Source organism: Calypte anna, chromosome 11 (genome assembly GCF_003957555.1).
Source record: "Calypte anna isolate BGI_N300 chromosome 11, bCalAnn1_v1.p, whole genome shotgun sequence".
Classification (NCBI taxonomy): Eukaryota; Metazoa; Chordata; class Aves; order Apodiformes; family Trochilidae; genus Calypte; species Calypte anna.
Window position 1 is genome coordinate 11417946 of NC_044257.1, and position 12715 is coordinate 11430660.

General features: G+C 36.0%; 1 protein-coding gene across 1 annotated transcript in view; it reads left to right on the plus strand.

Moving 5' to 3' along the window:
- CMTM4 (CKLF like MARVEL transmembrane domain containing 4) overlaps window positions 1-8750 on the plus strand; it is a 33116-nt gene extending 24366 nt beyond the window's left edge. The window contains exons 3-4 of the mRNA XM_030457741.1: window positions 3723-3821; window positions 4710-8750. Coding sequence (XP_030313601.1) covers window positions 3723-3821; window positions 4710-4883 — 273 coding nt within the window. The 3' untranslated portion in view covers window positions 4884-8750. The remainder of the gene's footprint in view (window positions 1-3722; window positions 3822-4709) is intronic.
- Window positions 8751-12715: the final 3965 nt, after the last annotated feature.

The window sequence follows — 12715 nt, forward strand, 5'->3', positions numbered from 1 at the left end:
CCTTTACATGCAAAAAAGCTACTGTATTTTAGGGAGTGTCCTTTACTTCTTGAATTCTTAGTGTAGTTCATTCTTCTTTTTTCTGCTTTGACTTTGTCCAAAGCTATTGTTTTTCTTATATTCTAATATTTTTGCTTTAGTTAGTATAGTAAGTAACAATTTTTTGCATCTGTGACATTACAGTTATATATATACTTATATATCTGTATGACAATGTATTATTGCTCCAGACAATCTGTCTGTAGATATATTATGAATATGTGTTAATGTGAATCAGTTACTTTCATTAAAAGGTTTTGAGCTAAGCAGGAAAAATGGAATTGCAGAAATTAATAAAATAGAGTCTCAATATGGAATAAATTCTTTAAGTTCGAATTACTGGATTCTTTGCAAGGATAATTTTGATATTCTTTGTAAAGAGCAGAATAAATTAAAATGCCAGTGGTGATGACAAAGTTTCTAACATACTGAGTTTTTTTTATTTCCTGGAATAATCTTGGCAAGGGCACCAGCAGTCTAATTTTGACAGTATTTCATATCTGCAGTATCTCAGACTGCTTCCAAGAAGCTTGCAAGTTGATTCGTAGCATGGAGATAGATGGTACTGTCTGCCATTCTATGGATAGGCTTAGCTGTCTTGCTTACACTATTCTTCTTTGGCAAGATGATCAGGCTGACAGATTCAAAAAGTCAGATTATCAGGATTAATTAATAAGCACATCTGACCCCATAAATGTGTTATGTGTCATTCACTTAGTCTTTAAGTATAGTAATAAGGAATTACAAAATGTGTGTCTGGAAAAACATAATCTGAGTTATACTTGAATTAATTTTGAGTATGGCTTTTGTCCTAACTTTGCATGTTGTGCTATTAATTTTGTTGTACTATTCTATGTTAAACTTTTAAAACAGCTGGTGTTTTCTGATCATTTAAACACAGGAGTCTTCATGTACACTGCTCAATCTTTTTAATATTCAAAGCAGTTTAGGTTCTTTGATTCATACTGTGAGAAATTTTCTCCTCCTTTCAAATAACTTCTGTGGCTCTTCTCTGTACCCTGTCCAATTTTTCAACATACTTTTAAAAATGTGGATACCGGAACAGGATGCAGCATTCCAGTGTCCTTTGCAAAGGTAAGATTGCCAACTTACACCTATCGTGTCTGTATGTCCAAAGGAATGTATAAGTGCTTTTTCTCCCTCTTTTTTTTTGTCATGGCATCACATCTTGAGATGCTTACCTACTGTAATTATTAAGCACTTCTGAGTTATTTCTTAAGGATTTTGTCTCCATTCTGTAGGTCCTTCCAGTAGTTGGCAAATATACTCTGGTAGGAGAATACACAACTTGATCTTGGGTTGAACTAATTTTTTTAATGTTTAATTTTTCAAGAGCATAGCTGTCATCTCCTTGATATTTATTTTGGGTATTCTTGGTGACATATGTGTGTTTACTCTGGAGTCCTGATGAAAATGTTGAATGGTGTTGAATCTGGCATCTATTGACATATAGAGTAAGACATCCCCTCTAACGAGAAGTTCCTGCAGGTGAGAACCACAGCTCTTAATGACAATTGCAAAAGCACAGTTAAAGCTGCTAAGCTCAAAGCTGAAGTGGTGGATAGTAGGGGAAATTGTGAAATGCCATTGGTTTTCCAGTGCCTCTATTTCTTAACTGTTATCTCTGCAAAGCAAGAAGTTATATAACTATAACTGCAATGACTATTTAATAAAATTCCGGTTTTGTTTGATGCTGTGCCAGATAGCATCCATCTCAGTAAGCCTGAACAGATAAAAAGTACCCCTCTAGTAATACACTAGTAGTTGAAAGGATGGTAGGAGTTTCTGAGACCCACAATTTGCTTGTTTCCTTGGTATTTGGCATGACAGTGTAGGTCTTACTGAGCACATGAAATCTGGACATGTTGGTGGAAATAGCAAGGAGCAATGGTAGCCTCTCAGATTTCTTGGGAAAGTCCCCCTTTTAGGTGAGGACCAGGTCACAGTGATCCATCATACAGTTTATCCCTAGGTATGCTTAATTTTAATAACAAGCTGTCACTGTGTCAATACCCTGAAAATACATAGTTTCCCCTGTGAATAGCATAGCACCAGAAACTTTCAGTTTTTACAATTATTTTCTAAAGCATTCTTCAGTCCTGGCTGGAAAAACAGATGTTTTGGGGGTGGCTGGATGACAGTGGTCTCTTCAAAGTCTTTGCACTGTGTAGCTGGAACATGAAGTCATGAGATTCATATCCAGGGAATAAGTTTAGATTCGCATCTCCAGTTTTCTAAGCCTAATTTCTTACAGCATTTCACAAGCTGTACTTTGGGGAAAAATAAAAATAAAATTAAATTTGTAGTATATGGAGAAGCAGGAACAGGAAGTGAGTGTGGCTCACATGTAAGGGAAGAGAGGCAGGTTGTACAAATTTGTCCTTGAATTCTAATTAAAGAGTAGTGATGGTATTTTTTAAACAGTGGGAGTTGGCACTGTTCAGTGTGCTTTTGTTGTGGTAGGTTTTAGTTTGTGAGGGTTTTTTCTTTTTTTTTTTTACTCAAAATTTTAAGTTGAAAAGCAAATGTGTACATGGGTTTTCTTTACATCCCTTTTGGCTATGGTAATATCCACCTCTCGCCAGTTTCAAGTTCCTCCAGGATATTTGTGCTGACTCCCCTGTGCCCCCCTTGCTTCATGACTTCACCTATTCATGCAGTTATCACAACAGTCTGTTATTTCTCACACCTCTGTAGTGGATGTATAGTGCAATGTACATACCTATCAAATGTTTTAAGAAATGGTAAAAGATGCCCTACGTCAGATACTGAACAGCTGGTCCATAATGAATCTGGTGTTTTGTTTTTCATATTATTTTGAAATTCCACCTCTTGAATTGTTTCTTCTCAAGTCTGATCAGATAGTCTTGTATTGACATAATTATTAATGTGCTAATAGCTGCCATTCAGAATTCTTACATATGTTCCAATGATACGTTAATGACCCACCTTTATGTAAGGCATGGCAGCATAATCATCTGAATACTAAGTGATACATGCAGCATATGTGTAACTGAATTGCACGCTGCCTCTCATTTTTTTGTGCTTGGATTAAGACAGGTATTTTCCCTGAACATAAGAGCTCCTGGGTTGTTGCTGTGCATATGTTCCAAAATATCTGCTTGAAACATCAGTTTTATGGAAGAAGTAAGAAAAAAATCTGTGTATTCTCACAACACAGGCAGCTGTTGTTCATAGAAATAGTGTGGGACGTAAGATTTTATACAGTGAAGACCTCAAAGAATTTGTAGAAAAGCAATGACTGTTGCCTGGGCAGTACCTGAGCACTGTTGTGATGTGAAAGAGAGCAAGGGGCTCCTGGGGTGCTGAGGTTTGGTATTTTGGTTACTTCAGCATCAGCTGAAGGAAAGCAGCTTTGCTTTATGCTGACAGTACGTTTCTGATAAACCCAGCAGAAATGAAGGTAATGCATCCAGAATCTGCACTGTTGCTTTGTGTGTACCTGCTGTTTGACTTCAGACTAATGTGCACAGATACATTTCCTGTGTAATAATCTTTGCCTTCTTCTGTGTAAGTGATAAACTGCATAGAAAATGGGAAAGTATTGCTATAGTTCTTGTTCTAGTCTTCTGTTTCATCACTTCTAAAAAAAGCAAGCAAAGAATCATTGTTTAGTAATGCTAATGAATTTATTTTTTTAGGATCTGGTCAACACTGGACTCAGCACTTTCTTCTTTTTCATTGCCTCTGTAGTACTTGCTGCTTTAAACCATAAAACTGGAGCAGAAATTGCTGCTGTGGTAAGAATTTCTTTATATATGACTCTTATCTTCTATTAAAACTAAGAGTTTCCTTGTGGTCATTAAATAGTCCTGTTGCCTTTGCCATCACAATTTATTTCTAATTTTACAGCTGTCTTTAAGCTAATTCTGATTACTTTAAAAGTATTGGTATCCTTTGAATTGTTTGTGTTAAGGCTTGAGGTGAGAACAAAGAAAAAAAGACTTACAGAGAACACTTTAGCAGTTGAACTTGCTTTGCTTCTCTCTCTATAGCTTAGATGTCACAGCTTTATATTGAAAACCTATGGAAAATATGGTGCCAAAAGTTCACAAAGCATTGGAGCTGCTTACACATAATGTGCTGAATTCTTCTTGCTCAGTACAGATCATTTTTGTTCTGTGCAGTGTGTAGTAGTACTTCAAGATTTTAAATCTACAACAATAGGGTCAAGCAACTTCCCCTAACCTGGACATTGGAAATCAGAGAGCAGTTCTGCAGAAGCATATGGAAAGAACTGCAAGTTAGCTCCTTCTCCAGGCTTGTACTCTGGACTCTTGTCATTCATCTGTTCTCTTGTCATTCATTCATTCTTATGTGCATGCTGAGGAATGAACTATTGGATGAAGAGCTGTTTTCTTCTTTACAAGAAGAACCTTCATTGAACTTGCATTGCAGGATGCAATTGTGTTTGTAGACAGAGAAGTTTGTTTTCTGGGTTGATTTTTCTTAGAATCTTTTTCAGATTCTCCAGTTCACTGAGGAAGAAAAATCATCAATTTTACAGATCATGATGATTTGTCAGTGCAAATAAAGTAGAAACCTAATCTTCTGAGGAGTTTGTTTTGAAACTACTATTGTTCTTATTTGCAAAAATTGTCTTTGACAATTCTTTCTACTTCTTGTAGATATTTGGTTTCTTGGCCATGGCAGTGTATGCTGTGAACACATATTTAGCTATTAAAAAGTGGCGAATGAGCAGCAGACAACAAAACAGTCGTCAGACCAGTGATTACATCCGTGCTCGGACAGAATCCAGAGAAGTAGATCATCGCCCGGAGATCCAGCGGCTGGATGCGTGAAACCAACATCCAAATGGGACTGCAAAGGGAAAAGAAGTGTTGAACTCCCTCATGGAATAAAGGGTTTTTTCTTTATTTAAGGAAGAAAAGGAAGATCAGATGGTGGCAAAGAGTGCCCAGCCCTGCATATGTGCAGAGGTGCGTTGAGCTGGAAGGTGTTGTCATGAAGGCAGTAAATCTTGGTCATTCGAAAGCAAGATCTGTTAAAGATGCCCACATATATATACACATATATTATATAGCTTATATAATATATAATTATATATATGTTTTGAAATAAGTTTTTGTTTTGGATTAACTGCACAGTACTTTCCTTCCCTGTCCCAAGTGCAAACTCTGCCAGTGTTTCTTCACCTGTCATAAATGCTGAGACCAGCACTACACTGGTTAATATAGGAAAGAAACCCACTGAAAGTAAATCTAATATACACAAAAAAAAGGAACCGAGGGGCAAATAGCAATAACTTCAACCATGTATCGTCTCCAATGAACTCTGTCCATCCTTGTGCAGCCTTGGCAGCTCAGCCCATTTCTCATCTACAAGATCTGCAGTTTCACTCTTGGTGCACTTATATAGCTGAAGCAGACAACCATTTCACTTTTTTTGTTTCATGGATAAAGGGTTGAGGTGGTCACCCTATGGGTTACTCTGGAATTACCATGCTCGGTTCATGCATGACCTTGGCCAGATCTGAACTTGAGTGAAGTCAGCGTGGTTACTGAATGGTCAACATGATGCAGCAAGTGCAAGTGTGTGGTTTTTTTCTTATGTTAGGATACATTCTATATTTTTTTCCAAAAACAGGGAAAAAAAAAATGCTTGGGATGGAGGGGGCATAGTAGAGAAAGAAGGGTTGTTATCCAATAGATTCACCTTCCAGTTATGGCTTTCTTTTTTTATTTTTTTTCCCTCTTTTCTCCAAGGTTCAACTTGTTGAGAAGCAAGAATTAACAAAAAAATTATTATGCTCTTACAAAATATTTCTAAGGTTGCAATATTGTTATACATGCTTGCATGTGGCACATGTAAGCATTACATAAATAATTGCCTTTTTGGAAGATTGGTTGTTTTTCCGAAATCCATTGATAGTAGGTAAAACACTTAAAGTGGGTGCATTTTTTCCCCCTAATATTTCTTTGGATAATGAGCAAGATAAGATGGTTTAGAAATGGATTTGTTTGGAAAAAATTTTACCTAACTGAAAGTTTCTTATTTTAATTGTACTTCCAGAGAATAGAAGGATATTTACTTTAAACCCCAATTTTGCAGTATTTGGATAGACAATGTAATGTCACTAGGAGGATGTCCCTTGCTATTTTTCTGGGGTTTTTTTACTGTTTTTATCCATGTAATCCATTATTTGGCATCTGCATGCCTGCATGTAACATGCAGAAAATTTTTTGGGAAGATCTCCAGAGCAAAATTCCTTTCTGGTGTAAATCTCTGAAATGAGTGGAGCTGTAAATCATGCATGCCTGAATTTATCTTCCACTTAATTTGAACACTTTTTGCCTGTGTTATTATGTAGCTCGTAAGTGGATGAATGCAGGTAACTGGAGTCTTCAAAACAAATGGCAATATGTTGCAGATAGGTTAATTTTAAATATGAAGAACAGGTTATACCCAACAGAAGATGAATAGAAGTGCCTGGGCTTTTTTAATACCAGAGGAAACTTGGTGGTGACATGTGTGAACCTAACGCTGCAATGCTTGCATCAAGTAACAGAGAACTATTTTGATGTGTGACAACTGGTGACAAAACTAATGTATTTTCAATTTACTGATGTCTACAGTTAATTAAACATTAGTGACTAACATGGAGATTAAAATTCGGAGTCACCAATGAGGTTAAAGAAAACTTGCATTTTCTTAATGAGTAATGGTTTATCAGTTACTGTGACAAGGATTTATTGTGCTTCATTGAAAGTTAATGCCACAGGGACCACCAGTTTAAAAGAAGACTGAACCACATAACCCAGCCACTAATGTTAGGTTTAGAACACAGATATTTAGGTGTGTAATTTCATTGGAAGTGTAATCTGCTTGGTGGTTAATGACAAGGACCAAAATGGTGTGTACATCAGAAAACACTCTGTTTCTCTCATGTACTCCTTGTGTTGATTTTTTTAGAGGTGTGTGGGTCAACTGTAAGTTTATGAATTTGCTATCTCCAAATCCTTGCATCTTTTCTTAGCTAGGAAAAGGATAACTTCACCAAGCTTTTTGTGGAGTGAGATCCTAAAAATCTTTTATCTTTCATCTGAAATGGTGAATGCAGTGATACTTCTAATGTAGTCCAGTACTTCATCATTTATTATACCTGAATCACACAGTGACCTTGAGTGCTTTTACATCCAAAATGAGTTTTCTTGATCTGAGAACAGTGTGTCATTATTTATTCCTTACATCATGACTTGAGTTTAGCACAGCTTTCAGGGTGGAATTCAAAGAAAATACTGATTTAAAAAATACTATCTGATACACTTTATAAAATAAAAACAAATGTAAATTTGTAATTTCCTTATTCTGAGGACCAAAGATGATTTTAGTATTGTATATACTCTCTTAAAAAAAAAAAGAAAAAAAAAGGAAAAAAAAAGAAAAATCCTAAGTTTTAAGCATTTATTGCTCCACAGAGACATACACTTTTTGGATTATATAGAAGGGAAATAAAGTAGTTATGAGAGACAAGTAGATTTGAGACATTAAGATCATCTGATGTATTCACAGTTGATACCCCTTGTCCCTGACTTAATTTCTCACATGGTTTGTTGAAGAGGTTGCTAATATTTTAAGACCATTATGCAAACTGTAGTTGTGTTAAAAAAACTCTGAAGGAAGAGAATAGGGTATAAAGTTTAATTTTCTTGGAAACTTTTATAGAAAAGTGATGTTAAATTGTTTCTTCCAGCCAATTAGCATGGCTTGTAATTGCTGAGAATAGAGGGATAATTTCTTACAGTCCTTATGAGTGCTGTTTAGCTCCATAAAGGGACTCAAAACCCACTGTAAATAAAACTAAACAGTTAAACCTTACAGGAACAGGGAGCTTGAAACTATAATCATTGTGATTAGTTCTCTCTTGTCAAAGTAAGCCCTCAGACGTGCAATCTCCATCTGTTACTGCATGTAGAAATGGCAGTAAATTTGGCAACCTATGCACAGACTTTAAACAATAAGCTATGACTGAAGCAACAGCTCTCTAGTGTTGTATGAATGGTTTTCTTTTAATGCTGTGTATGCTCAGTTTTGTCAGCCTTGGTTCAAGTTTATCATATGTTCCTGTAATGATGTGCAAACTGCCTACAGTGGGAGTTTCTGAAACCATAAGAACTGATTTGACATTTTCATCATTTCTTAGTAGATTCCTTCCCACTCTCCACTTATTTCTTTCATTTTGTGTATTCATGCCTCATCTATCTCATATTTTAATATTTGATTTTTGTTAAGCCTTTTTCTTTGATCTGTGTAGTGTCTGCTTCAGTATCAGGTAGAATACTGTGTCCAACATCCTTTTGCTTAGTATGGTACTCTTATGGTATGGTTTATGGTGGTTGGGCTGGATGTGCTGGGGGACATTTCCTGTAGGACTTGAGAAGCTACCTGGTATACTGTATGTATTTTTGTGTACGCTTTCTGGTAGGACCCACATGCTTAGAGGTTGAGAGGTTTAAATTCATCTGCCTCTTACTTTTTTGAGAGACAAGGTACTGACTCCAGAGATTTGATGCCTATGTTTTCAGTCTGTGCTATTCATCATGGGCTTTGTATTCAGAAGCTGTGCTTTGGAAGCAGCTTCTCTTCTTTTGCTTATAAGATCTTCCATGTGAATTTAAATAAAATCAACAACGTGTGGTGCTTCTTCATAGGCTTCGTCACGTGTTTCACTGTGCATCTCATAATACAATCTGTAGTTGTTTCATCTGTATTTCATTGATTCTGTAAAAAGGGGAAAACCAGGGAAAGTTTCCAGTCTTCCCTAAGAATTTTATTCTGCTTTTTCTTTCCCCCCTGTGAATTATTTTGTACAGTATGATGATTGTTCCTAACACAGCAGACTTAATGCTATTTAACACAGCAGAACTGATCTGCTACAAGCTGCATGTGGACTGTTGCAGGTGAATTAACCACTAGTTTTCTATGAACTTCAAGGTTCCTACATAGATTTGATATTTGTCACCTTTGTGCTATTTGGAGATGTGCAGGCACAGCAAACACTTATCTAATATGTGCTTTTATTACTACAAACCTTTTCCTCTTCCTTAGCTCTTGGTCTACATCTGTTACTTTCCTTTCTCATGACAACTTTGTAAACTCAACTTTTTGTGATTAAAAAAAAAATAATCAAACCTTAAGAAAACCCAAAATAAAGAAGATTGGTTTTAGGGCATAATTTTAAAAAACCTTGGGCGTAATAGAAGTTGAAATAATGTGGAAAATAATGTCCTCTCTCATACTCAGAGAGAATACTGATACTGAGCAGCTTTGTATGTGAAAATCGGAGCATAGAGAACATAAAATGCTGAAATCTCTGGAGCCAAACATCTTAGGCAGGCATTTAGGGTAAATAAAAAGGCAGGCACAACCCGATGATAAATTTGAAATATGTTAAAGGATGAGAAGGAGAGAGAAACCTAAACTTGACATTGATAACCCAGTGTTTTCAAAATTACATGTGAACATAATAATCCCCAGCTCCAGAAGGGAAGATTGCTTCTGCACTTTTAGAGAAGGAGAGACAGACACCTTGAACTGGCACTAAAATCAGATCTAGAAGCATTCTTGTTACTGTCTGTTCCTAACTCTGGGCTTTTGCTGCCTGTGTAGCACTGTCAGAGGGATTCTACACTGACCATGTTAATGGTGCATCTTAAAAGCTGAGGGAGGCTGACAAAGTGGTGTGGTTATCAAATAACTCAGCTAAAGTATAATACTTGATTCACAGAGACCTGCAGGACATAGATGCTTGGACCTGAAGGGCTGTCTGTGTGTTGAGAAGGAAAGATAGTTTCATACCAAGTACTGCTCAGTCCCACTGAAATGAGTAAAGCCGTCATGTAGCATTTCTGAAGATTGGATACATAGTGCTTGATGTTTATAGCATAAATAAATAGGTTGTTTGGAGGGACAAGGAAGCTCAGAAAGACTGTATGGATAGAGGTGGCATATGCATGCATTTTAATGGCAACAAAAGTAAGACATGAAATGAAACTGAAATAAGAACCAGCAGCATGTTTGAAAATGCTTTGTAGAAATTACACCATATTCTTCCCTTTTTTTTTAACAGAGGGAGTTGGTTAGTAATTAGTAATAGAAATATTCAGGAAATCTCTGAATGGCACTTTGGAGTTTTTCCTGACATACTGTTTTCTCTGTTAGTCGCCACCTGGATAGGTCTGTTTGACAGTGTCAGAGCAAGGCTGTCTAATCTGAAAGGGTTCCTTTGTTGTTCTGGTCTTATTTTTGCATTTTTAAAAATCTGTCTACAACTTTTTGTATTCTAAAAATAATCTTTAAAAAAATCTGCTTACACTGTGATTTATGAGAGCCTTTAATTTAGAGTACACAATACAATCTCATTTTCTTTTGGGATATGCAGCTTTAAAAAGTGTTCTTATATATGCCCAGAAATGAAAGTTGTCTATTTATCATGAAAATGTGATTAGATGAACTTACCTATCCAGAATCCCAGTGCAACTCTTTCAGGTGTGCTGGAGAGACAAGTTAGTGAAATTGCCTTTTACTCTCTATGGGTTAATAAATATTTTTTTTAATAACTAGCCACAGATATTCCTTTTTAAATTATACTTGGCAAACAGAAGATATTTTATTTTATATACAATATACATAGATACCTTGATTGACATATTTATAACATAGAACTTTGTGTTTACTAGGAAGGTTTTATCTGTATACCATGGATTTCATGGGTAAAATTTTAAAAAGCCAGTTAGCATATGTGGAAGGATATGGAAACTATCTTCATGAATTCAGAATGAGGACATAGCAGCATCTCAAAAAGCAATAGCCAGATCATATTAATGGAGTATCTGGGGTTTTTTGTATTTTTTGATTGGGGCTGGTCCCTACAGCTATTTAATAACATCAGGATGTGAGTTACAGAATGAACCATGACCATCTTCCTGTTCTGACTGTCACGGGCTATTGTCTAGAATACGGGAAAATTCAGGGTATTGTATTTGTTTTGCTTTGGACAAATGTCTTAAGAGACATATTTAAAACTTTAATGTGTTTGAAATAAAATACCCTCTTTTAACTAGGCTGATTCATCAAGCTTTGGAAGCCTTTTAATAAAAAAAAAAAATATTGTCTAAACATTTTCAGTAATGTTACATTTATCCCGATGTCTACAGGTTAAAGTAGTTCTGGTTAATACCCTTTTATTACAGCAATTGCTACCTTCATTTTTCTACTGTTTGTACTTCTATCTTGATCGTTTACTGGTTTCTACTTGTTGGATATTGTGGAGGGAGAGTGTGAATTAGCACTTCAGTTCATCCAGCTTTAACTGGTACATCACAGTTCCAGAGTAAGAAAATATTTTGATTTCTATATTGTGGCCAATTTATTGCATTTTAAAATGATTTCTATACTTAAGACACAACATTTATGACGTAATATAACAAAAGACTTAGCTTATTCTGTCTAGACTTAATCTCTTCTGTGTTAGTATCATTTTGAAACTATCTGTATATGTTGAAGTTTGTAAGGGTTCAGGAACCCACAATAAAATAGTAAAGTATGTATTTATTTCTCATTATAATGCTCAATTTTGATTTGCAAGTTGACACTTTGTATGTGTTTTCACAGGATTGTAGACAAACACCGAAAAACTGCTTTACCTAGTGTGCCTTTCATGTGTGGTGTAAACACTTGTCATTCACCAAAATAGAGATGTAAATTTATTAAACCAGTAAACAATATTTTTGTAATGTGATTCACTAATGCATCTCTGGGTTCACTGGGCTTTGCTACCACTCATACTGGTTTTATGGCTAGTGCAGTCATTGCTTTCCCTGTATGCACTAAGTAAATCTGGTAGCATGGCTAATCAAAAAATTGTGTCACTTTTGCTCTGCTCTGCCTTCAGGTGCTACTTGATAGATGGAGATAAAGCAGATTGCTGATGTGAACTAGAAGGTACTGCAAATTTCTTTCCTTCTGTAAAAAGATATCAGCATCTTCAGTGCTGATTCTGGGTCCTCCAGAGAAACAGCAGGCATAATCTAAACATTCTGATCCTAGCTCATAATTTTTAATTTATGGTGTCTGAGGAAGGAGCATCTAGGCCTGACTGAAAGACTTTATCCCATGGGGGTATAGGTCCTATACTGACAGATCTGTAATTATGAACAGCTCAGAGGTATCAGTCGAATTACTGGGTAAGAATTACATCTTGGGCTGAGCAAAGGGGATGCAGTTTTCTTTTATTAGATGAACACAAGTCTGTTGTATAACACCCTTGGTGGTTTGCTTTTGAAGTAAGAAAAATGGTAATGTTTTGCAAAGGAAAAATCTTACAAACATACTCTGTGTTTGAAAGTAGAACCTGACTCTGTTGTCCTTACTCAGGCAAAATTCCCCATTGACTCAGGGGACTACAGATCAGGTACCCATTTATCACCAAATCCTGGTCAAGGATTTGAAGAATATCTCAAGTAAGCAGATATTCATAGACAATTTACAGCCTTGTAGTAATCTTACTTTATTTTGGTAAGGGTTCTTGGAAGTTACCAAACTGCACATGAGGCCAGCTGATAACACAGATGCTTTCCATAGGAGTACCTATGTGATCACTATCCCCTCAGTA